The sequence below is a fragment of the Solanum pennellii genome, chromosome 12, assembly GCF_001406875.1.
Source record: "Solanum pennellii chromosome 12, SPENNV200".
Lineage (NCBI taxonomy): Eukaryota > Viridiplantae > Streptophyta > Magnoliopsida > Solanales > Solanaceae > Solanum > Solanum pennellii.
In genome coordinates, this window is record NC_028648.1 from 3,580,927 (window position 1) to 3,608,149 (window position 27,223).

Genomic DNA, 27,223 nt, shown 5'->3' on the forward strand with positions numbered 1-27,223 from the left:
TTTTAAAAAATTAGAAAAATTGTTAATTTGAGATGAAAGTAGTATACTTATCAATAATATATTTTTAGATGTTATATTACTTAAAAAATACTTCAACTATTAAAGACTTAATTAATAATCTCATACAATATATAATTTTTGAAATTACATATTTAAAGTGACGATTTCCTTTAAAACAAAATAGAAAATTATTAATTCGAATAAAAATAATAACTTATCAATAATATGTTTTTAAATGTTATATCATATTAGAAAAATAATTGAAACAATAAAGACTTAATTAATAGCTCAATAGAAATAATATTAAAATAGCGAGGTAAATATTATATATTATTTTCCCACACGGCTATTTATGTTAATTTCTCGATTTTCTAAAAAAATAAATAAAAAATAGACAATTTTTCCCGGTAAAAATTGTGCATTTTCTTGTAAAACAGTTAAAGTTGTTAATAGTAGTTGATCCTTCAACTTGTACTGTAAGCTTCTCCTTTTCCTTTTCTTGTGTATGAAGAAAAAAAATACTTAAAAATCGATCAATACGAATCGAATTTCCTCTTCACATTTACGGAGAAACTTATATAAATTATCGAAATTGATTCAATAAAGCATAAAGTTTTGTTAATTGAAAAGGAATTATACGAAGGCTCTGTTTTCTTCAGTAACCATTAAAAATGGCGTTGTTTCGGAAATTGTTCTATCGGAAACCACCGGATGGACTGCTTGAGATCGGCGGTGACAGAGTTTACGGTTTGTTTTCCCCTTTTTTCGTTTTTTTTCAAAAAAAATTATGTTTGGTTGTTGCGATCGAGCTAGATGATTACTACTAAATTTGATTAATTCGGAGTTATAAATTGTTAATTTTGTTTTATTTGTTCGGATTTCAACTTGAATTTTCTAATTTTACTGTGGAAAATTGGAACTGTAGAAGTGATCATTAACTGTTTGCTTGTTGAGATCAAGCTGGATAAATACTTCTCCGATTGCTGAATTTGATTTGTTTGTTCGTATTTCGATTTGTTGTATGGCGATAAATTATTTGTTCAGATTTTATTTGAGTGTCGAATTTTTGCTGTGGAAAATGGGAATTGTAGATGTGATTATCTGTTAGAGAATTTTCTCTCTCTCTCAGTTGACTTATTGCTCAATTAACTCTTTACTTTGTTGAGATTGAGCTGGATGAGTACTTCTCTAATCACTAAATTTGATTTGTTTGATCGTGTTTCGATTTGTTTGTTTGAAGACAATGAAGTGCTAATTTTGCTTTATTTGTTCGGATTTTTAACTTTAATGTCTAACTTCAGTGTAGAAACGGAATTTGATCATTCTTTTGTGCATTTTGGCACTTTGTTTGGAGGATTGTTATGTACTGTTTCAAATGTATCGTATTGAGTTGTATTGTGTTGTATTGCTATCGTGCTAAATTGCTTTAACAAATATAATGTTTTGATAGATTATATCGTTTTCCGTCTTTAAAACATACAAGAAATGTAGGGTATGAGGTAGAGCTACTATGACGGAACTCATTCATATATGAAATGAAGTAGATTACTATGAAATACTTGCCTGCTGCATATAACAGTTTAGCTAATAGGTGCATCTGTTGTTATTTGCAGTATTTGATAGGTGTTTCTCTACTGATGTTTGGGAAGAGAAAAATTATAAAGGCTATGTAGCAAGAGTAATTAGCCAACTTCGGGATCATTACCCTGACGTGTCAATTTTGGCTTTCAATTTTCGGGAGGGTGAGTCAGAAAGCCTGATTGCAAACGATCTTTCCAAGCATGATGTGACCATAATGGATTACCCTCGACATTATGAAGGATGCCCTTTGCTCTCTATGGAGATGATAAACCATTTTCTTAGATCCAGTGAAAGTTGGCTCTCCCTCGGGAAGCAAAATGTGCTCCTATTACACTGTGAATGGGGTGGTTGGCCAGTTTTGGCGTTTATGTCGGCTGCATTGTTGATATATAGACGACACTCCAATGGAGAACAGAAGACCTTAGACATGATTTATAAGCAAGCTCCTCGCGAGCTTCTGTATCTAATGCAACCTCTAAATCCAATTCCTTCTCAACTAAGATATTTACAGTATGTAGCAAGAAGGAACTTGAACACACAATGGCCTCCCTTGGATAGAGCACTCACTCTGGTTTGCATTATTATAAGGATGATGCCTAACTTTGATGGCAAGGGTGGTTGTCGGCCCATATTTCGTATTTATGGACAGGATCCACTCATAGTTTCTGATCGGTCTCCGAAAAGTTTGTTCTCAACACAAAAGAGAAGTAATGTTGTCCGCTACTACAAGCAGGTTAGATATTAGTGCCCCTTCAAACTCAATTATCCTTTGCAATTTCAGGAATGTTGCTATCCTTGAGAAAAAAGGGAATCTTTGTTAAGTTCTCTGAACAAGGACATGCTTTTCAGGATTGACACATAAACGGGGGTCAACTTGTCCATAAACTTCAGACTTACTAACAAATATAGTTGTTCCCGCGAAACTTCACTTTGAAAAATCATGATTGTTCTGATGATGAACTTGTCAAATTCTTTAGATAAAATGCATATTCAGTGAGGATGTAAAACGTGTTATTCTTGATAGGATGACAGAGGGGTGTTATATAAGATTTAAGTGGATCGATGATCGACTATCTAATGATTTGATTTACTGGAGCTTCTGACATCTTTCTTTGACTAGTAATTTATACATTCTTTGTCCTTGAGCAATGTGTGGCTGTAGCTTACACGGTAATGTGTAAAGATTGTTGATTTAATGGAACAAAGATACTTAATTTAGAGTTCATTGGACCATTGGAGTATCTGATTTGCTGATCTGACACCTCAGTTTTACAAACAATTCCTTCTATATCGGGGTTTCAAGTAAAAATTGGTCGTATTTGGTCCGTTATATGCGGCGTTCTTGAGCAATCACAGAATCTATATGGACTTTCTATCCAACTCTTTCCATCTTTTATGGTGTATGACCTCTAATTTGGAGTCCCACTAACTAATGACAAGGCATTTATCATGTTGTTGCAGGAAGAATGTGAATTAGTCAAGATTGATATCAATTGTCATATACAAGGTGATGTTGTCTTGGAATGTATTAGCTTGCACGATGACCGGGAAAAAATGATGTTTCGAACCATGTTTAACACATCTTTTATTCAGTCGAACATTCTGATACTTAACCGTGATGAAGTTGATACATTGTGGGATGCTAAGGATCAATTTCCAAAAGACTTCAGAACTGAGGTATCACTTTTCTCCTTAGATTCACTTTCTGTTATCTTTATGTTCGCTCTATCAAGAAGCATAACAGTTCACAATTATGCACGGGTGGAAGGTTCTTTTTTCAGACATGGATGTTGCTGCTTCTGTAGTCCCTGTTGATTTGTCTTTTTTTGATAAGAAGGATGGTCTTCCGGAGGAAGCATTTGCTAAAGTTCAGGAAATTATTAACAGTGCCGATTGGCTAAATCAAAAGGGTGATGCTGCTAGCAATTTGCTCGAACAAATAACTGAATCAAATTTGATCCCGGAAAAATTGGGATCTCCACCTGACACAATAGCCACTACCAAGCTCATTGATCAAGCTACTTTGGAGAACCCTCAAGAGAGGCAAGAACTTGCAGCATTAGAGAATAATACTAAGGGCTTGGCACAGTCTACTTTGGAGCAGCAGGTTGGGTCATCCTCTGAAGCATACCGTAGCAACAAACGAGAAGCTGTGTTTCAGCTTGTTGAAACAAAAGGTAAGATGAAAATGTCATACTTGCAATAATTAATCTCGCTTTCATAACCTTCCCCTATTGGCACTAGTGTAAAATCTAGTGCTCAATTTCAGATTTTTGGAAAAAAAAAGGCATAATACATCAAGAAACACTCAAACTTGGCATCATCGGCAAGTACGTGTTGCATCTTTGAGAGTGTACATCGAGATACCTCAACTAACTACTAAACACTTCACAACCCGTCCTCACTGTGTCTCGTGGACACTTGATGCTGATGTGGCATATAGATTTTGGAGGTATATAGATGATCATTTGTAAGTTGGAGTGTTCAACTGACAAGGTGGAGACGAGTTGAGGTGCCTAGATGTGCATAGTCAAATTTGGAGTGTTTACTTTCCGGTTGAGGCCAAGTTTGAGTGTAGTTATATATTATGTCAAAGAAAAACTGAGATGAAAATATTGAAGTTGCAGCCATCAATCTCTTTTCCAATGCTTACTTCTACTGTTTTAGTGTAGAATCTAGTGCTTCTGTTACATCACCACCAGTGTCACCTCATGAAGGCAAAACAGTGGAACATCCTTCACTTCATGGAAAAGAATGTAGTAAGCTGAAAGAAATTTCTTCTCTATCTGAAATCAAGGACCGACCACTCATGACAGATGTTCTCATGTCGCCTACTCCTCCACCTTTACTGACAAAGGATCAAGGTATTGTCACTGGAAAGCCTCTATCTCCTGCTCCAACGCCACCATCACTACTCACACCACTCAAGGATAAATTGGATGTACCTTCTCCATTGCAGCCTACTCCTCCCAGAGACCAAAGTACTAATTCTATATATTTGAAAGATGATGCAACTACAGTATCTCAACCTGACACATCATTGCTTCCTCTTGGGATGCTTTTAAGTCCATGTGAGAATGACATAATTTCCAAAATGGAACCTTCTTTGCCTACTTTTCCTTCTGGAAGTCCTTCTCCATCAGGCCCCATACCCCCCAATATCAAACATTCAGAAGAAAAGCTGGTCAGTAAGAATGGGACATCACCATCGCCACCACCTCTACCACATTTAGTCCCTGTGTTGGAGGAGAATCCTGCTTATGTGTGTGGAACTCCTAAAACTTCAGATCCTCCTATACCACCTTTGAAGAAAAAATTAACTTTCAGTGGTGGGTCATCACCACCATTGCCACCACCACCGCCATCACTGCCTCCACCAACACCTAGTTCTTCCCCATGCCTGTTACCTACAACCCCTGGGTTCACCAAGAATTGTTCCTCAATAAGTGGACCACCTCAACCTCCATCTCCACCTACCCCACCTTTGAATGAAAGACTAGTTTCCAAAGGTGGAATGCTACCGCCTCCGCCTCCACCTCCACCTCCACCTCCTCCACTTCTTGAGCAGCCTGTGAAGGAGGGCTTTTCTCTAATTGAAAAACCTTGTCCACCTCCACCTCCACCTCCACCGCTTCCTGAGAAGCATGTGAAGGAGGATTTTTCTCTAACCGAAAAACTAGTTCCACCTCCACCACCTCCTTTGCCTTCATCACAGGCTTCTAAGCCTACAGAGTTATATGCAGCACCACCTCCTCCTTCCTTGGTTTCACCTCTCAAGGATAATAACAATCTCCCAAAGAGTGTTCCTTCTGTTCCTCCTCCTCCGGTTCCTTTCCCTAAGGTGAATAATATGCCTGCTTCTCCATCTCCAACCCCTCCTATTGCTCCTCCACCTAGCAAAAATTACCGACGGATGTTGTCTAGCACTATGACTTCAAGAAGCAATTCAACAAAGAAGCTGAAGCCATTGCATTGGTTAAAGATTAGTAGAGCAGTCCAAGGAAGTTTTTGGGCTGAAATTGAAAAATGTAGCTATGCCTCCAAGTAGGTTTTGGATATATTGTTAATGCACCCATGTGGTCAACTCCTTTTTTCCAGAGTAAAATGTCTCATTTACTTCTCTGCATTTCTCTTTTATAGGTCATCCGTGATTGATATGCCAGAACTTGTATATTTCTTCTCTGTTCAAAATCTAGACCAAGTCGGTTCAGGAAGGAACGGGAATTCAAAGACCAAATTTGGACAGAAGATTCAGAAAGTGCAGCTGGTGACTCTTCTATCTAAATTTTTTTTATTTGTATGCACAAAATGTTTTCCTGAAATTTATTAAATCCCTTTGCACCATTACATTGTTTGACATAAACATTAATAGCTTAATTTTTTAAATTTATTTTTGATAAGCTACTTGAAGTTCTTAACTAATATAATTATGCACTTTCTGAACAAAATTTCTTAAGCTATTATACTTGATTATCTTCCTAATGCATCTCGCTCGTTCATGCCGTCTGTTACACCAGCTTGTAACACCAAGCAGTACTGTACAACGTCATGGTTGCAGTATCATATCTATCTATTGTGTCAGCATCTTGAAAGATTAAATGTATACCAGTTACTGTTGTTGCATTAACTTGAAACCTTCCTATTCTCCCTGCCAAGCACAAGTATAAATCCTAGTTGGATTTTCAAGGATGACAAGTTCTTGCAATCATATGGTTTCAGTGATGATTGTGCTGTTGTTTACTTAAACCATTCTCAAATTTACTGAATATAACTAAATATTAAGCTTATAGAGAACTGCAGTTTCATTTTATAGGACATCAAAATTTTAAGGCACTTAGACAGTTAGTGTGATCAGTTTATTGAAAAAAGGAACAGACCGACTTATACCCTGATTATTAGTATATAGTAATGTTTTGCATGTCATGTGCTAGTATCTAATCGCTGATTGTATCTCTAGTTGATATATATATATTCCTCTTATGTTAGTAGATAAGCACATTCTCATTCACAAAAGTTAATGCAGGATATCACTCATATTCTGACTAACAGTTAATTGATCCTCTAAATTACTAAGCTCTACGATAAATTTAATTTCTTGGTTATTTGGATTTTTTTTTTCTTTTAATGACATGTCGCTGGTTACATAAATTATATTTCAGAAGTTTGCTTCCTAATGTTTTGAAACAACTGATCTAAATGCAATCTTGTTGAGCAATTTGTAACATTGCATAAATCCCTCTTAACTGATACATGTATTATACTGTCCGACGCTACTGGAGTTGGAAAGACAAGATGAACTGTGATACTAGCTCTAACACAACATTGTAAGAAGATTATTTATCTTAATCCTTTTTAATTTTCTGTAGGTTGATCATAGACGGGCTTATAATTGTGAAATTATGCTTTCTAAGGTGAAGATACCACTGCACGACATGCTGGTAAGCAAAATTCATCTGCATATGTTGGATATATTATTTTGGCACAGCTTGATTGGTGTAGTAAATTTCCCCCAGTAAAGCTTCATGAACCTTATGTTTGTATTTATCTGTGCATATTTGAATGATTAATATTTCCTTCTCCATGGCTTCAATAAGATTGGTGATATTTGCCCAATTATTCTTTTACCATTTTAAGTCTCAATCAACTTGGAGTCGCTTCTGTATCATTTTATAGTTAAATGCATTTAATTTAGAGAAAATGTTCAAAATACACCTGAGGTATCACGTTTTTGCGAGTTTCCTACTTGAACTATCAGGTGTTCATTTTTCCTACCTGTAGTCTTGAAATGTCACCAACTACTTATCACAGCACACCTAAACTATCATTTGTTCCCTTTTCCTATCTTAACTATGGTGATCGAACAAATAAGAAAAGGAACAACTGATAGTACACGTGTCTTTAATATATAGTTGGTGATAGTTTAGGTAGAAAAAGTGAACACTTAGTAGTTCAGGTAGAAAAGTCGCAAAAACGTGATACTTCAGGTGTGTGTTTGACCTTTAACTCTTTAATTTATTTTCACTTTTGATGCTCCTTATTACTGATGATAGTCTTCCTTTCATCATTGTTCCTAGTGTATTAATCTATGTAGCTTCTCATTGATTTCTGTTAATCCTTCTATATGTTGAACTAAGCTTTACTGTGTAACCTGTTGAAAATTGAATGCTGGCTCTGTTGTTGTCTTATTCCACTTTAATATTTGTGATAGACTTCAGTGCTTTCTTTGGAAGATTCAGCATTAGATATTGATCAGGTGGAGAACCTGATTAAGTTTTGCCCAACAAAAGAGGAAATCGAAGTACTCAAGGTATGAAATGCTTCCAGAAAAGAAATGTAATAAGATATATTACTCAATCCATATCGAAATGTTGTTGACAACTCATTTATCTAACGTTTCTGTTGCAGGGTTATAAAGGAGAAAAAGAGAAGTTGGGTAGATGTGAACAGGTGTGTCAGTGCCATTCTAAATAACCTTATCTTGATTCTTGATACCAGTTTCTCTTTCAGGGACTTTTTCCTGTAGTTGACATAATATTTCTATGGCTCTGTAACAGTTTATGTTAGAACTTATGCAAGTCCCACGAATAGAGTCCAAGCTACGAGTTTTCTCATTTACGATTCAGTTTCATTCCCAGGTGAGAGGACAGTGCATCTGCTGCCTGCATTTTTAAGTGTGGGGTTTCATCTTGCTGAAGGTGTTTTTTTCTTTTCAATGTTGTCAGATTTCTGAGCTAAGGAACAATCTGAATATTGTGAATTCAGCAACTGATCAGGCAAATATTTTACTTCTGTTTCTTTGTCTCCCTTATTGATCAATCTTGTCTTACACTCAAATGTCTACTTACATCCTTGTCTATCCCGTGTCGTTTCAATGTCCTAAGCAGATCAGAGGTTCATCGAAATTGAAAGGGGTTTTGCAGACAATTTTGTATTTGGGAAATGCTCTCAACCAAGGAACTGCAAGAGGTGGGTTAATATTTGTTTCTTAGAAGCATATTTTCTTTATGTCTTATTGCCTTCTTCTTTCATTTGATTTACAAGTGATAAAGGATGTCAAACCGGGAAGTAGAATTGCAGAATTATACTCCTTATGTTCACTTTTACTTGTCAACTACATATTTTTACTTGTCAACTTTAGCATATCAATACAAAGATTAAAAAAATCATTGATTTCGTAACACTTAATGCTTGTCTAGTCATAGAAATATTCATTGTGTGTTTGATTCATGGAATGCTATTCTTATCCATTTGGTGTTTTCTTTGAGCAATTATTGTTGTCTTGATGCTACCGATATAGGGTCTGCTGCTGGGTTCAAGTTGGATAGCCTCCTTAAACTAACGGACACACGTTCATGGAGCAATAAGATGACTCTCATGCATTATCTTTGCAAGGTAAGGATCTTCACTCGGAAAATAGCTTGACGAGATCATAAAATGGGGTTATATGCTTAACGATATCAGAATAACGAGGTTATATGCTTGACAAGATCATAATAAGATCACTCTCATGCATTTGGTGTGTAGATATGATGTTTAATGCCAGATTTTTCATCTTGTTGATATCACTTTTCCTCTAACACTTGATCTTAGCAAGCACAATTCTTCTTGACAATCAAGGTTTCTTTAAGATGGCTATGCAGCATGATAATTTAAGGTCTTATCTACCTATCAGAGGGAAAATAAAAAGATGAAAAAAACTGAAGGTTTTATCTTTGACAAAATGCATGTGAAGTAACTTTTCCTTGTGCTAGTGACAATCATATTTTGCAGAATAGTTCATGATTTTTTTTTCCGCCAGATCCTTACGGACAAATTGCCTGAACTACTTGATTTTTCTAAAGATCTTTCCAGCTTGGAACCCGCATTGAAGGTATCTTTACTTGAACCGGCTGATGGCATAGTTAATTATTAGAGACGTGGATGGAAATACTGAGTTAATACCACTTCTGTTCAGATACAACTGAAATATTTGGCAGAGGAAATGCAAGCTATTACCAAAGGAATGGAGAAAGTTGTAGACGAGCTGTCCATGTCAGAAAATGATGGACCTATGTCTGAGAATTTCTGTAAGGTAATCTATCTGCTAACTAATCCAAAAATATACTGATTCTGTTACATATCAGGCCATTCATGATCGTTTTAGTTATCTAATCACTTTCTTGTTCCAACACGCTGACAAACTCTAATATTTTCTTCTTGGAACCCATCGAATTGTAGAACATTAGTTTGTGTATCTTCTACTTCCCAGGCTCTGACGGAGTTTCTTAGCTGTGCTGAAGGTCAAGTCAGTTCCTTGGCTCAACTTTTTTCTGATGTGGTATGTCTGTCCTTTTATGTCACAGGTATTTTTGGCCTTACAGTACTTCGACGATATTGACATATTCCTTGTCTGGTGACTTTTCTGCTGCATGTGACAGGGTAAAAATGTGGATTCGCTGATTATATATTTTGGAGAAGACCCTGCTCGTTGTCCATTTGAACAAGGTAATATTTAATCAAGGCAACCAAGAGTTTATTACTAAAATGGTCACTGAACTACAAGAAATAGGTGATCAAAGACACTTTTCTTTCTTTTGTATCGAAAATTCACTTATCTTTGCTATTTTACTCAAAAGGTCATTTTCCTCTTCTTCCTTGCTACACTTTTTGTTCTGCGCACTCACTTCAGATGTTCGACAACTTTCATACATCTATCTGATTCTTTTCTGGAGTTCTTTTTGTGTTGTTAAAATTATCCTCTAAGTTGTGGTTATTAAAACAATTCTTCTTTAGAATGAGATGATCTTCAGCTTACCTCTATTGTACTTTTTTCTCCTAGTTGTCTCGACGTTAATGAGCTTCCAAAGAATGTTCAATCAAGCCTTAGATGAAAATAGCAAGCAGCTGGAGTTTGAGAGAAAGAAAGCAGAGAAGGAAGCTAAGGAGAAACAGAGTACAAGTGCTTCAAATCATAAGAAGACTTGAAATTTTGATCATTCAGTATAGTGTGAAATAATCTGATCATATATATGCAGCCCGGGGATTTGGTTCAACGTTAAAGCTAGTACTATGTGACATGTGTGCTAGGCATACATCACGTGTCTCGAACACACTGAGGAGCCAAATTTAGTATTTAAGTTGAGAAGGATAGAAGGACGGGCCAGTAATCGACCAAGTTTCAGAGCTGGAGACAGCGGATTTCTCAGTTATCATAAACAAAAGCTGTCCTCATTTATCAGCCTTAGGCTTTGGTTCAACGGTAAAGATAGTACAACGCGAGTTTTGTAGTAGGCGTATGTACATCATGAGTTCGAGTCTTGCGGGGGAGCCAAAGACTAGTATTTAAGTTGAGAAGGATAGAGGGGTGGGATGGTAATCCACAAAGTCTCCCCGAGCTAGACACAGTGGATTTTATTTTTAAAATGAACAAATGTAGTCATATATCAACATATCAATCAGCATGTACTCCAGCAGAATGACATCACTGACATGTATGCAGACATCACAAAGCTCTCAATGGACTGAAGCAAGCTCTCTGAGCTTTTTCACTCGTTCCAGAACTATATCGGAAGCTGTTGCATATCGTAGCAAAGCTTCCCAAGCTTTGAAGATTTGGGGAGTAAGAAATCAGTTCTTGATGGTGAGCAGTGAACTGGTAAATGATGTTACGTCTCTATTTGATTTTCTCGTATTGTTGATCAGTGAGTGAACCGTTATCTCCTTACATGGTCTTGGACAATGCTCACTTCGTTTGCAATGCACACTGTACAGTTCTCTAACAGGTAACCTTTCTGTTGATGCTCCTTTTTATTTGTTCCAACTGACCTTTTTTAACACTTTCTTTGTTAGAATAATTGTTTCCAATGTTTCTGCAGAATGTCTTGGAAGTTAGTATAACTTTCAGACAATGACGGAGGTAGGATTTTCAGTAAGAAGGTCGTCAGTCATCATTATATACAATGTATATATATATACAATACACTTTTATCGAAACATGTTCGGATGAGCCCCTTCCGCGATTCTAGCTTGGCCTCTGCTTCTAAGGTGTGTGAAAAAGTGAAGAGATGACATATGCTTCTATTTAAACAATTTTCTGCTATATTAGTTGTGTTTGAACTATTTGTGTTTTGTGTTTCTACTCTCGATTCAATTAATTTATTAATTATTTTTTACCACCATACCTTTCTATATATATTTAATAATATTATAGCAATCCATATATTTGTAGTTGTGTCACTTATATATTAAATAAAATTAGTATAAAAAACTCAAATAAATGATATTCAAAAAGGTAAAAAAAAAAATAAACTTATGAAAAAAGATTAAAATATAATTTGAACTTTGCTAGAAGGATCATATATATTCCTAAATGGTTCCTTTTAAAAATAAAGGTTAAATATATAAATTTAAAACTAATTTTTTCACTCCTATTAAATGAAGGATATATATGAGCTCATTTTGTAACGATAACGATAAGGGTATATATGAGCTACTTTCATAACGAGGGACATATCAACTCCAAATGACAAAGTTGAGGGGTATATCAAACTATCTTCCTAAATAATAAATGATAATTCAAGTGAGAAATATAAACACCTGATAATTCATATATAAAATTCGAAAAACAAAAATAATGTATACTTCAGTGTTTCTTTTACCATTATGTCTACTACAAATACAACAGTAAGCTGAGTTTAGCTTGTTCCTATATTGCTGTCTCAAATTTGGAAGAGAATTGAGGAGCTTCGATGGTAAACACAGTCAGATTTTTCTATAACTAATCAAGTTTATATATATACTAGATTTAGGAACGTGCGTTGCACGTTTATCCCAAGATACTTCATATAAATTTTGTATCGTAAAATTTATCATTGTTTCGGTAGAAATTACATATATCTTCCTAGTAAAAATATTATATCTTTAATTATAAAATTGACTAAAAGTGCATAAAGTAAAAATAACTATCACACAAATTCGATATTCCAATGGAGATATTAAAATACAACATGATAGGTTAATGTATACAAAGCAACAGGCCATAGTAAATTATCAATAATAATAACACAACAATAGAAAGTACGTTGTACAATAACAACAAGCAAGAAATATAAATGTTAACTAAATAAATAAAAAGAGACGAGAAAAGAGAGCATAGAGATTTTCTCATTTTTTTTCAATTGGTTTAAGTTTATATATTATTGTGTGAAATGTCACTATTTATTATTGGATAACATTGAGAAATACAAAGAGTTGTCATAAATAAATATTAATCCATTTGAGATTATCGATGAGAAATGACTAATGAGAGTAATGAACATAATGAATATAATTAGTGAGAGTCACATACATTTACAAGTTGATGGTAAGTTATGTATGCTAATATGATGATTTACTATTTACTATTTAATATTAATATTTAATTTATTAAACAATTTATAAAATTTAAATGTACTGTGTAAACAAAACTGTAATCTAAGAATAAAATATATAAAAGAATTCAAATATACTAAATCTGTAATGGAAAATCATTATGACTAAGTATTAAAAAATTTATACGAAAATACACCATTTAATCAAATACATTCTTAAAATAAAATTACAAATACAAAAAAAAAATCAAATATGGGAGCAAGTTTAGCATAAGGCTACCAACAAAAATGCAAATTGATAATGTAAATTGAAGACATTCCTTTCCCTATTTTTAAGACATTCCTTTCCCTGTTTTTTATTGATAATGCAAATTGAAAAAAAGCTATATTAATAAACATTCAACCTTTGACCATAAAAAAAAGTTAAAAGTTTACGAAAGCGACATTCAACTACATAAATGGAGGGGTCTTATCATAGTTCTAATCTCGGCAAATTACAAAAACAAATGCATCAAACTCCGATATTCTAGTAATTGAAGTGTTATTCATCCCTATAATCACATTACGCCTTGTAATCTTCACAGAAATCTTCTTTGCCTTGAAATTTTCTTCACTTGATTAAAGCTTCTCTAGTCTTCCACACACAAAAATTGTATCACGTATAAATCTTTCTATGAAAATACTATTAGAAAATTTTCATAGAAAGATTTGTATTTATAGGGAAAAAATATAGTTTTGGAATATGAAGATTCACTTACAAAGTTGAAAGGTCAAGTATTATTACAAATTAAAGACAAATATTAATTAAAAATATAAATTAATTTGGAAGATGAAACACATACATGTATCTATTCAAAGGGATAACTCTTATTTTTAATTTTTGTTCTATTTAATTTACTCACATGTGTATACCAATTAAATAAAAATATTATAGAAATTCTACTATTTACTATTTAATTAATTATTTATTTAATAACATTTGAATTTAGCATAAGGGTAAAATTGTAATTCAACTTTTCTACTTTGGAGCTTCCCACTTATAATAATATATGATTATTATATCGATCAAGTTTTATATAACATTAATTTTTTTTAGGATAAATGACAGAAATTCCATCTTTAAGTTCTCTTATTACCATTATTCTCTATTAGTTTTATAAATTCCCAAAATCTCTTATTTTCACACATCAAATTAATGTATCGGCACATCAAATTAATGTATCTCGTGCATCAAATTAATGTATCTCATGCATCAAATTAATGTATCTTGCATATCAAATTAATGTATCACGTGCATCAAATTAATGTATCTCGCGCATCAAATTAATGTATCGTGTCTAAAATATACTTCAAATTAGTGTATCATGTATAAAATGTAATCTATCTTACTTAACAATTAATGTATCTCGCATGTCAAATTAATGTATCAGCACTTATATTATTGCATCATTTGAGAAATTTTTGTCATTATAAATTTATAAGAGACAAATGGTAATTTTATCTTAAAAATACTTAATTTCTGTCTTTTACCTTTATTTTTAATGTATAATAATATCTTCTTAAGAAAAATATATTAAATAAATGACGATATTACAAAAAGATCTTAGTGTATCGAAAAGATGTACTTTTTTTTTACATAAATAAGATGGGAAATAAATAAAAATTCACATATGGGGTCAGATATTAAAGTACTCTATTATTGACAATTAAAAAACAATACTTTGAGGTTCAAACGACCAGAAGTAGTACATACATTAATATATATTATATAATATTAACATATAATATGTCTAATGTAGGTGAAAATTAATAATATAGAATTTTATAATTTAATATCCTTATAATTATATATAAAACATAATTGTAAATAGCAAGTGTCGGTGGAAAGGACTAAGACAACTTTTTTATTTTTTATATATAAATAAATAAATCCAAGGGAACAGCTTCCTGTGACTAATTTATAGATTGTTGGATTCACATGGCAGAAAAAGTCGGTAAAAGATAAAAATAGTATTTGATATAACGTAACTGATAAATTTATTGTCATATAATTTAAGAATTATAATATAAATTTAAGTAATATATAAAAATATTTAGATATATTACTCATATAACAAATTAATAAAAGTTTACTTCGTCAAATATAATACTACACTTTTAAAAATTATGATATAACTTTGAGCAATATATAAAAATATTTAAATATATCACTCAGATAATAAATTAACAAATTAAATATAATACTACACTTTTAAAAATTATGATATAAATTTAAGCAATATATAAAAATATTTAGCTTTATCACTCATAGAACAAATTAACAAAAGTTTACTTCTATCAAATATAATACTACGCTTTTAAGAATTATGATATAAATTTGAGCAATATATTAAAATATTTAAATTTATCACTCATATAACAAATTAACAAAAGTTTACTTCGTCAAATATAATACTACACTTATTATTTCGATAACATTCATATTTTTACTTGATTAGATGTAACATTTGTTTGGTTACAAAATGAAAATATGTCTTAATTTAATACTTAATTTTTAAAATAAAAATTACAGAAAAAAAATATATACTTTCTCCGTTCATTTTACTGATTAGTTATTCTTAAAATAAATATTTAATATTAAGAAAATATAATTGTTATTTTTTATGTTTTATGCATAACATTAAACACTACTCTCCAAATATTTTTTTAAGAATTAATGCTAAATACAAATTAATAAAGTTAATATGATAAAGTATATTGTATTCATAACTATTTTTCCAATACTTCCCTTCTGTTCATTTTTATTTGTCACGCTATGTTTTTTAAAGTCAATTTGATTAATTTTTAAAGTTAAATTATATTACACTAATTTGATATTTTATACAAAAAAAATAAAATATTTAAAAACTATATGAAAAATTATATAAATTAAAACTTTTTACATATCAATATAATGAAACTATATATTTTAAAGTGTTAATCAAAATTCTTGTTATTTGATTCTAAAAATAAAAATTATAAGAAATAATAATAAACAGAAAAAATATATAATAGATTAATTAATAAACAAATAAAAATAAACGGAGAAAGTTCGATTATTTTGTCTCACACCCTTATCTTCTTGGAAGAGATGAATACATATATTTGTTACATATAATATTGTCGATAGGTCGGTATATATAAGACAATATAAAATAGGATTTTGTAGCTACTCTGTCTTTTTATTGCATTAGCATTCTCAATAATTTTAGGTATTTAATATCGGATGAATTAGTTTAAATATAATATTTAATATTAAAATAATTAATTTAAATTTATATTAAGTAAAAGTAGATTATTATCAAAATTTAAATTGTTTCATGAATAATATTTTTTTGACTTTGGAATCAACCACTCTCGTTCCACATAGTAAAGAAAAAATATTGTTCTTTTTAAGTTTGTATAGTTTTATTTGTTTTTTTCATAAAAATTATGAGATTATTTTAAGAACATTCTCTATATTTAGCGATTATGAACGATTATAAAATCTTATTCATTAGTTAGATATATTACTTATTCTTTTTTAATGAAAAAGACTTAAAAGCGATTATAACAAAGAATTAATCTAAAACGGCATATCGTTTCACAAAATATATATCACATTTATAAATATTTTTCGAATAATAGAACAAAATAATTTGATTATGATTTGAAAAAGTTGAACAGTCCATATCATCAATGATTATAAATTTTTCTAAAGTGACATATATAGTTTATTGAAGTTTCCACTTGAGCAAAAACAGCTTGTGAGTTATATGCATCATTAAATATATTAATTGTTCCAACAAACTTTCTTCATTAAAAAATTATCTATTAATTTTTTATTTATATATGAAATCATTGGCGTAGCCACATGTGTCCAATTGGACACCTTTCGTCGAAAAAAAATATCATATATATAAATAAAATGATATATGAAATGATTAAATAATATATTTTACATCTTTAATATGACAAGTTGTTCTGAACACCCTTTATTAAATTTTTGGCTCTGCCACAGTATGAAATACGTTTTAGTAATAATATATTCTTCATAAAACTAAATATTGCCTTAAATAGCAAAAATATTACTAAGAATCCAACGCATCCAAAACCAAATTCAAAAATAGCAAAAGTTAAAAATGAAGTTATTGATCAATATTAGTACGATCCCATTTCTTTGGGTTTTTTTCTTGTTTCTTTTTTTTGGATAGTTCAAAAGAATAAAGAAATAAGGACGCGTTTGGAAGAGTATATTAGTAACAATAATCATGTATTAGTTCTTCGTATCACTAATTTTTTATTTGGTATATTTTTTCATGATATGTATAACGAGTACAAAAATTAGTTATACACTCTATCGTATATTAAAGAGTGTATTGCTCATAGGGTGAATTCATGACATTAGTAATGTAAAAAAACTTAATACATGTATTAGCGTGATTGAAGATTCAATTGCCTCTATAAAATATTTTTTACATCTTTTCCATCATAATACTGAATGATACTATTGTAAATAAATAATTTTATATAATAGTACATATTATTTTTTACAACAAATCAAACGATGCATAAAAAATATTGTATCTATCAGTGGCGGATCTAAGATTTTAAGGTTGTCGGTGCTCTGAAATGAAACTATAAAAAATATGTGTTAACAATGAGATTCGAACCTTGGTACAACAACATTAAAACAACATTAAAACTTAAAAGAGTCCTAAGTACCTATCCTAGAACCGTTGGGCCAACTATATGATTTATTTATTGAGTGCTCTATGTTAATTTTATACAAATACCTATCGATTTCTACATAGATATATATATTTTGTAACGAAGTTAATGGGTGCTCGAGCACCCGACGGACACCATGTGGGTCCGCCACTGATATCTATAACTAATATAAGTATAATTACTAATGCAAGTACTATTAATACACGCTATATATTATTATTATTATTATTATTAATCCGATCAAACCATTCTCAAAAGAGGCAAAGAAAAATTAATAATTAATTCAATTTTTTATTTAAAGAAAGAACAACTTATTAAAAAGGTGGAAAAGAGCCAAAACAAAAAACTCTTCTCTCTCTGTTTTAGAAATTTCATTGTTTTCACAAACTTTGATTTCTCACCAAACACCATTGTTTTTTTTTAAGCTTAAACAGTGAAACCCCACAAATCAATACTACTCATTACAATCTTGAATCATCAATAGAGTGAAAAATATGGAAGGGGGCAATAGGAGGAGGAGCAAATCATCAAGAAATAATGGTGTTGTGGCAACAGGTTCTGTTTGGGAGAATAGAATGAAACTTGATGAAGTAAAAGGTGGATTCAAAGTGTTTAGTAATAGTAGTATTGAAGAAACCCCAGATGAAAATGATGACAAAGATTGTGTTTTTATTAGTGGAAGTAATACTCAAGTAGATAAAAAGTTGGATATGGGGCCAAAAAGAGAAAATCTTGATGTTGGGGTAGTGAGTGGAAAGAGAAAAACTTGGAAAACTACTGAGAGTTTTGAGGGGAACCCAATTCAGATTGCTAGTAAAAAAACTGATTTGAGCAAAAGTTTGGATGGTAAAAGTAGAGATTTGAGTGTTTCTGTTGATGGGGTTGTTGGGATTACAAAGAAAAATTTGAAAAATGAGAGCTTTGAGGGGAACCCTTTACAGATTTCTAGTAAAAAAACTGATTTGAGTAAAACTTTGGATGGAAAATGTAAAGATTTGAGCAAAAATTTGGATGAAAAATGTAGAGATTTGAGTGTTTCTGTTGATGGGGTTGTTGGGATAACAAAGAAAAATTTGAAAAATGAGAGCTTTGAGGGGAACCCTTTACAGATTGCTAGTAAAAAGTCTGATTTGAGCAAAAAATTGGATGAAAAATGTAAAGATTTGAGAAAAAATTTAAATGAAAAATGTAAAAGTTTGAGTGTTTCTGTTGATGGGGTTGTTGGGATTACAAAGAAAACTTGGAAAAGTGAGAGTTTTGAGGGGAACCCTTTTCAGATTGCTAGTAAAAGATCTGATTTGAGGAAAAATTTGGATGAAAAAAGTAAAGATTTGTGTGTTTCTGCTGATGGAGTTTGTAAAAAAGTCCCAATTCAGAACAAGAAAAGTTCTGAGCTGAGAAAGCTGAAATATGATCAGTCTGTTAATGGGAATGTGAAAAAATCCAGTCTTGAAGGCTCAACTGGGATTAAGAAGACAAATTCTGAGGAGTTTGGTTTGTGTGAAGAGAAATTTATCACAGGCAATGTGGTATCTGAGGATGAATCTGTAAAGAAATTAGAAAAGAATCTTGAAAATGAAGATGATGATGATGATGAAGAATGGGACGACGTATTGGAGGAAGAAATCGACGAGGGAAATGATAAGAGAAGTGTTGAAGTTAAAGAAATTAGAGTGCAAGAACAGAATAAGCTTAAAAAGATTGTGATTGAAGAGAAGAGATTTCAGTACAATAATAAAAGACAAATGCCAATTTCTTCAATTAATATGAAACAGTCACCTCCTACTTTAGGCAATGCTAATATTCATCAAACTGCAACAAGAACCAAATCAGGTAAAATGCCTGCATTTCCTTTTATGTTTTGCTTCATTCAATTTTGCTCGTATTCTCTATAAATGTTGTTGTACACGTGTTGCATCATCCTTAAATGCGCTACTTGACCTACGTTTCATTTTGACTCTTTGTTTTCAAAGCTTGATTCTGAATTCCTCTTTTGCATCTTGTTGCATTTTCAGATGAATTCCAGTCTAAACAACATAGCAAACTACAAAGCTTGGGTGAGTTGAATCTCTTAATATCTTTTTTAGAACTCAATGTGATATCATATCGGCGGTAAAATTTATTTGTATTCTATATTTACACTAAATCAATGAATGCATGACATGTGTCTTTCATACGCACATTTTTCACTTGAATTTCAAGCTACTTGCGCCTATTATTTATAGGTCCAATGCCCTTACCGCTTACTTTATTAAAATGTTGGGAAGTGTTGGGGAATTACCGGTATTCAGTACTAGCAGAGTGAAAACTGCTCATACCTTTCGGACTTTGGCATTTCCTATTGCTCATATCCCGAAAAGACTGACCTCAATAATTTTTGCAATCATACCTTAGTTCAGGATCTACATACAAATATGTAGGAGGAGCTATTCTTTTCAAAGAAAAAGGAAAGTAAACAATCAAAATTCACTTCATTAGTATTTCCTCTTACACAAATATTGGAGCGAGAACGGTGACCAACTAACTCACTTGAACTGGCCTAGGATAACTCGGAGGGAAGTGTAATATGTAACTCACTTCAATTTTTAATTGCTTGAGTTAAATTGGTTTTAGTATAAACATCGTGTCTGTCGGCAGCATAAGTAACTACACTACAACTATTAGCTCTGATTTCCTATTAAAACATTTTCTGCAGTTGATTTAGTGATGTGGAGAAATGTATCAAAATCAGCGTTAGTCTTTGGAATTGGAACGTTTGTAATCATTTCATCTTCGTATACTCAAGATCTCAATATCAGGTAATTAGGACCTTTAACTCAAAAAAACAAATCAGGTTTCTATTTCTTAATTCTTGAATCATTTTAACACAATATATTGAAGTGAACTATTCTTAATAATGGTGTTTACAGCTTCATTTCTGCGCTCGCCTACTTGGGTCTGATCTATCTTGCTGCAATCTTTCTCTTTAGATCCCTCATTCACAGGTATTATCTTTACTTTAGATTACATGCATTAGCAGTGTAAAATTTTTATACTATCAATGCAATTTAACCGGTTATAACAAGATATTATTACCGTATTTTGTTGGTGCATATCATATTTTACATTAAGAGTTTACCTATTGTTATAAGCTACGTTGTTCGGTGTCTCTAAAAATGTTGCGACGATTGTGTATGATGCTTAAAAATGTTCTACTTTTGGAGGATTCAACACACGACTTTTTTTTAAGAGACCGAGCAACATAGGTTATAACTCAGTTTAATCCGATGGTATCAAAAACATGTACACCATAAATACACAAAATTAAGTTCATTCTATAATTACCATCTCTTGAGAGATTATCCGATAACCTCTGTCTAACATTCAATTTGACTTTTATATTATCTCCTCTTTTTGTGTGTGTAAATAGGAGAGCCGTTGATGTTGGTGAATCAAGTGAATGTGTAGTAGGCGACGAAGAAGCAATGTGGATACTGAAATTGATACTTCCTTTAATAAATGAGTTTCTTTTGAAAATCAGAGCGCTTTTTTCTGGGGATCCTTCGACTACAATGAAGGTAAAGAAAAGTTCATACATTTCCATTTGATTTCAATGTCCTTTATAGTTTCTTTATTGTCCGCACTTGATGTTTACGCCAAATCATTATTATAGTGATTCGATGATGCCAACTTGTGCGTACGTCGACTAGTTACACGAGGTACCTGCAACCTTCCACCAACATAGGTACCGAGTAACTCAACTGACCATAGGGATTTGAGCTTGAGATTTGGTAGCTGTCAAACCATTAAAAAAAAAACATAAATTAATCATGGTTTAGTAATAGAAGTTATGTTGCCTTGACTCTTCAAAATGCGCTTAGTCCATGATACATACTCCAAAACTAGTGCATTTATGGACGATCCAATACGGGTGCAAGAACATATTTTGAAAATTCGAGTAACATAGGATAGAAGTCTATGTGCCAAAATATATTTCATGTGTCTATTGGTCACTATAAATATCAAGTGCGGATAAGTTTTATTGTTTTCCCATGTTACTTCAATTATTTACCTAATCTTGTGAACTTGCGGGAATTTGACAAGATCTTACCTCTGGCAGATGGCAGTTCTGCTGTTTCTTTTGGCAAAGTTCGGCAACTATATAACTATTTGGAAACTGTATAAATTGGGTGAGTTTCTTCTCTAAATGTCATATCTATAAGCAGTTCAAATAAAAATGACTTGTTCTAGTTTTTTCTTTTTGATCTTTCAGCAGACGATCAATACGAAAAATTATGCAATATGATATGAAGCTTATTGACCCCCTATTTTGCAGGGTTTTTTGGAGTTTTCGTCATACCAAAAGTTTGCTCTTCTTATTCGACACAGTTGACCTCTCACGGTAAGAAAGAAAAAAACAATCAATATGTCTGTCCCGTGTAATCCCATAAGTGAATCTAGAGAAGGTAGGATGTACGTAGAGCTTACGTCCTTACCCCTATCTTTGTGGGATAGATAGCCTGTCACCGTTATAGTTATAATTACTTCAAAAATCCATCATAATCTTAAAAAGTCTATTCAGAAAACTACAACTTTGGTTTGATAGTGAATATCACTATTTTTTTTTAAAACTTCATGTATGTTTTGGATATAATACTGTTGGTGTGGGGCTAATTTGCCATAAATCATTATCAAATTTTGGCAGTTTTTGTCACAAGTATGCAGAGGCAGTACAACATGTAGGGCTTTTGCTATATATAACCAAATTTTGGAACATCTAATAAAGTTATAGTACACGGTGCGCGGAACATCATTTTTGTTTATGTTGTTCTGTTATATGTTAAACCAGAGTCGAGGGTCTACCAGAAACAGAAACATCCTCTCTGCGTACATCATACCGTTTTCAGACCCACTTGTGTGATTATATTGAGTATGTCGTCGTCGTTGTCATGTTATATGACCAATCAATAATATTTAATATTGTGATTTATAATTTTTATGTGAAGGTACATTTTTTATAAGATACATTAGAGATGCTTGGGAATCATGTACTCACAAAAAGGCTATTGGATTTGCAATCTTCACATTAGTATGGAATTTCTCTTCAATCATTGCCAGAATATGGGCAGGTAAAAATAGTATCTATAACTTTTACACGATACACTCTCAGTTTCAATTTTTTTGTTCGGACTTTTCAAAAATATCGCCACATGCATGTCTAATCCCCCAATAATATCACGTCTCGAGGATCTAACATAGGTGCAACTAGGTTATAATAAAGTTTGAGCAAACGTTGTTTGACTTTGCATGGAGTATGTACTTCGTGATATTATTAAACACGACATAATATTTGTGTGAATATAAAACTTGAAACTTGTCGATATATGGTATTACACTATTTTTATAGCTATAAAAGCTTCTCGTTAAGGCTAAAATATGAAGTTCAAAGTTGGTAATTGTTGTCAAATATAGAAATGTGTCCTTTTTTTAAAAACAAATCAAAGAAAATAGCGTCAAGCAATTTGGAACGTGGGAATAATTGAGAACATAACAACAACATATACCTAGTTTAATCTCACAAGTTAGGTCTGGTGAAGGTGTCGTACACAGCGTTATCCCTATCTTGTGAAAGTAGAGAGGATGTTTTCGATAGATCACGAGGGAGTGATTGTTTGATCTTTTCAGATATTTTGTAACACAATGAAAATATTATCATACTGACAAATTTTACAATTTATTTTTGCAGTGTTCATGTTATATGTGGGCTTTAGGTACTATCAAAAAACCTTGGTGAGAGAAGATATTACAAATACTACTATAAATAGTGATGATTTTTTGCAAGGGAAAAAGTACAATTTAATGGATACAAGAAAGCAAAAAAAAGCATTTTAAGTTAATAAATAGATTAATATTATAAACAATTACAATTTTTTTGATAATTAATTTTTTGTTCTTAGTGTACATAATCAACTTGGGCTAATGATTCTTTTGGCAATAAAGATGAAATATTATCTTTTTTACTTGTTTTTGGTATGTTGTTAGGCTAAGTTCTAATAAACCAATGGTATGATTTTCCATCGTTGTCGTAAGGCGGTAGATATTATCTCGATCTTTAACTAGAGATTTTAGATTCAAATTCGTACATGGGTTGTCTTTGTTAGGGTTATTTACCTCTTAATAAAAGATTTTCTACATAAATTTGTATTTAGTCAGACTCAATGTCGACACTAATAAATAGAAAAGAAATGTTCATCATATATCTTCATAGTTTCTTCATTTTACAACAATTCCTCTATGGCCCAAATGGCTATACAGCATCAACACTCTTTTTGAACTTTGAGTTATATAAGCCCAAATGCAAGTATAACCTTTCTTTTTAATTTATTTGCATCACGTGTTTATCGCAAATTGATAGTGAATATTTAAAATTTTCACCATTAAAATCATTGTATTGTTAAAATTATATATTTCGATCTAAAGGTGGGATTTCTATCATTTATCTATCATTTATATTTCTATCGAGAAGAGGGATATGTACCTCCATCAACAACAAGATATCGAACAATTAATTTCAATTTCTTTTTATTCGTCATCAAAATTGTTTGGGAGACATGGTTCAAACCCGGTGAAAATGAAAAAGAAAGCGAACAATGTTTTCTTGATTCCACGAGCTAGCCCCCTCCTCCGCCCCCATCAACATTTATAAAAAAATGATACTTTATTATTAAAAGTTACGGATTCAATTGAACCGATGGTCACGATGTAGCATCCACCATTGACCACAAATGGTAGAAGGGTTTGTCAAATTCTTGTATGGGATACTAAATTCCAAAGTGTTATAATGTTTTATTATTATTATTCATTTAATTCAATCCAAGTAATGTAATTGTCATATTTCATTTTATCACGACAACTATTATATGGTCTATGTACCATAACAACTTGACACGTAACCCACCTTAAATATAATGACTAGTACTTAATGAGAGCATTATAAATTTTTGACACAAAGTTCATATAAATTTTCATAGTTCTTTTTTATTTATATATATGTTAAAATCTATTGAGATTTATGATTTAAATCCATAATTTTAATATTATAATAAATTTAATATTTTTTTAAAACTTTTTTTATTTAATTAAAATTTTGAATCCGTCTCGGTGTTACACACCACCCAATCTTAGATTGACATAGACTTGAAAACATTCATTATGTTTTGCTTGAGAATTATTATGTATTAAGTGGTTAATATTCAAAGTATATAAATTGTTGGTGAGTGGTGTATATATTATAGAAGATTTTATTCCCCTATTTATCTAATTTTATTTATTTATTTATTTTATTTGTTTGTCTTTGTTATACGATAGTAGTAGTGTTTCTTTCTACTATTTTTTTCTCTATATTTTTTATGAAATTTTTATGATTATATTTATTTTAAAGATAAATGTCTGAAAATTTAAAGATAAATGTCTGAAATATATATTTAAATTTTGATTGAAACTATTATTACGATATCAAATTTTTAAAAAGATTTTTTTGCTACAGCATTATTAATTGTATATTCTGAAAGTATATATGTGTCTACGTGAACATAAAAAATATTGCATAATTGTAAATAGTAATTTGCCCATGTTGACACATATATACCTTTAAAATACAATATTAAATAGTTCAGGGGATAAAAGGTCCTCAATAAAATTTGGTATCGTAACAATAGTTTTGGCCAACGTTATCAAGTTGGAGTATTTCTCAGACAACTTTTCCCTTTTTTTGCGTAATTAACTTTTGAAATGCTTTATTTGTCGATGATTTATTTAAAAACAAGTTTTTCTACTTCTTTAAAATAAGAAATAATATTACGTTACTATACACATTATTTATTTCAGACTATGCTTATAAAATTATATTAAATATATTATTTGTCATTACTTAATCGACTTACACCTATTTCACATGGCACAAATTAAATACACGTAACATGCAAAACCACATGCATGCGTGTCGATTTTTGCTTTGTTTTAACCTCAAAACACATTATAATGAAAATTGACCACTTAACCAAACGAAGCACTACACGAGTAGAACCAATTTGATTTAGAGTCGATGAATTCAGAATAAAAAAGATTTTTATAAAAGGAAAAAGATTTGAAAAATATATTTAATTTAGAGTCGATGAATTCAAAATAAAAAAGATTTTTATAAAAGGAAAAAGATTTGAAAAATATTTAAGCTTTGATTGAAATTATTGTTACGATATCAAATTTTATGGAGGATTCTTTACCTCCTAAATTATATAATAATATATTTTAAAGGTATATATATGGCCACGTGAACACATTACTATTTATAATTATATTATATTTTTTATGTCCAAGTAGACATATATATGCCTTTTAGAATACACTATTAAATAGTGCAGGAGTAAAAAGTTCTTCCGAAAAGTTTGATATCATAACAGCAATTTCGATCAAAATTTGAATATATTTCAGATTCTGTTCCCTTTAAAAAATGGAAGAAATTTTTTAGCATGGATTGTGATTCTCTTTTTAATTAGTGGACATGTACAAAATACAAATTCTAATTGGTTAGTGAGTTATGAATATAATTAAGGTGTCTCTTTTTTTTTCAAAATAAATGAGATTTTATCATATTTATATATTTTAAATATCTGTTTTACCTATATATAATTTAGTTAAACTTACACAATTTGAATTTGTTTTTTATAGATGTTGCTCCAGTAACCATCACTTATTTGTTGTTATATTATTGAGGAAATTTTGTTTTAAAAAAATACTCGAATAAAGACTCTGGATTAAACTAAAAGTAATAAGCATAATAATATATTTATTCTTGAAAATTAATAATTACATTTTAGGAAACAATTACGTGCAAGTAGAAAAAAATTTATCAGTTTATTCATGACTACATTTACATAGTCACGTCAACAAAAACAAAAAATAGTCACGTTACATCACGACATACTCTATTATTTTAAATGATGTGTCTATTGGTTTGTTACATTAATAACGACGGAGCCAGAATTAAAAGTTTACGAGTTCATGATACCAATCTTTATGCATGATGTTGATCTTGTTGACTATATCATGAAGTTCTTGACTTAACTTATATAATTATTCTCGATTTATGTTTTAGTTATTATATATATATATATATATCATGTTGATGGATAATAAAGAATCATTGAGACAAAAAAGATTATATGTACCATCAAAAATATATGATGGATTTAATTCATTAAGAATTAGAAAGATGATATTTTTGTCGAAAAGGTGAAAATAAATTTAATATGTGATTCTTTCTCTTTCTCGAACATAAAATGGCCATACTTAAGCAATTGTCTCGTTTTAAGCTATTGAATTGTTATATATATATATATATATATATATATATATATATATATATATATGGAAAAGGGTCTGATATACCCCTCAACTTTGTCATTTAGAGCTGATATACCCCTTGTTATGAAAGTGGCTCATATATACCCCTACTTGTAAACAAATGGCTCACATATACCTTTTTCCTTTAACGAAAATGAAAAAAA

At 31.1% G+C, this 27,223-nt stretch overlaps 2 protein-coding genes across 9 annotated transcripts; both read left to right on the forward strand.

The window, feature by feature from the left end:
• The first annotated feature begins 476 nt into the window (after window positions 1-476).
• On the forward strand, window positions 477-11,738 carry LOC107005165 (formin-like protein 18). Of its 8 annotated transcripts, XM_015203681.2 has the most exons (19): window positions 483-747; window positions 1,614-2,314; window positions 3,043-3,258; window positions 3,350-3,758; window positions 4,254-5,625; window positions 5,722-5,848; window positions 6,948-7,019; window positions 7,790-7,888; window positions 7,987-8,028; window positions 8,136-8,216; window positions 8,304-8,354; window positions 8,466-8,547; window positions 8,879-8,973; window positions 9,380-9,451; window positions 9,536-9,652; window positions 9,830-9,898; window positions 9,999-10,065; window positions 10,400-11,342; window positions 11,436-11,738. In XM_015203681.2, exons 1-18 carry the CDS (start codon window positions 672-674, stop codon window positions 10,543-10,545), a joined length of 3,894 nt encoding a protein of 1,297 aa, XP_015059167.1. In that variant the 5' UTR covers window positions 483-671; the 3' UTR covers window positions 10,546-11,342; window positions 11,436-11,738. The 8 variants fall into 8 exon arrangements, with proteins under 8 accessions (XP_027769468.1, XP_027769469.1, XP_027769463.1 ...); XM_027913662.1 differs by lacking the exon at window positions 11,436-11,738 and having other exon boundaries at window positions 481-747; window positions 9,830-9,923; window positions 10,400-10,470; XM_027913663.1 differs by lacking the exon at window positions 11,436-11,738 and having other exon boundaries at window positions 482-747; window positions 9,799-9,898; window positions 10,400-10,472.
• A 6,249-nt stretch (window positions 11,739-17,987) lies between these two features.
• LOC107005566 (reticulon-like protein B21) lies at window positions 17,988-23,677 on the forward strand. Its single transcript, XM_015204195.2, has 9 exons — window positions 17,988-19,511; window positions 19,694-19,735; window positions 20,374-20,476; window positions 20,588-20,662; window positions 21,088-21,235; window positions 21,778-21,847; window positions 21,994-22,059; window positions 22,664-22,786; window positions 23,404-23,677. The coding sequence occupies exons 1-9, from the start codon at window positions 18,173-18,175 to the stop codon at window positions 23,547-23,549; spliced, it is 2,112 nt and encodes a 703-aa protein (XP_015059681.1). The 5' UTR covers window positions 17,988-18,172; the 3' UTR covers window positions 23,550-23,677.
• Window positions 23,678-27,223: the final 3,546 nt, after the last annotated feature.

Excerpts from the sequence above, each read along its gene's own strand:
- LOC107005165 (XM_015203681.2), top strand. The coding sequence starts at position 672 with ATGGCGTTGTTTCGGAAATTGTTCTATCGGAAACCACCGGATGGACTG. Across the intron at positions 7,020-7,789 it reads TACCACTGCACGACATGCTG|ACTTCAGTGCTTTCTTTGGA; the intron begins GTAAGCAAAATT and ends TATTTGTGATAG. Across the intron at positions 8,355-8,465 it reads TGAATTCAGCAACTGATCAG|ATCAGAGGTTCATCGAAATT; the intron begins GCAAATATTTTA and ends TGTCCTAAGCAG.
- LOC107005566 (XM_015204195.2), top strand. The coding sequence starts at position 18,173 with ATGGAAGGGGGCAATAGGAGGAGGAGCAAATCATCAAGAAATAATGGT. Across the intron at positions 19,512-19,693 it reads TGCAACAAGAACCAAATCAG|ATGAATTCCAGTCTAAACAA; the intron begins GTAAAATGCCTG and ends TTGCATTTTCAG. Across the intron at positions 20,477-20,587 it reads ACTCAAGATCTCAATATCAG|CTTCATTTCTGCGCTCGCCT; the intron begins GTAATTAGGACC and ends TGGTGTTTACAG.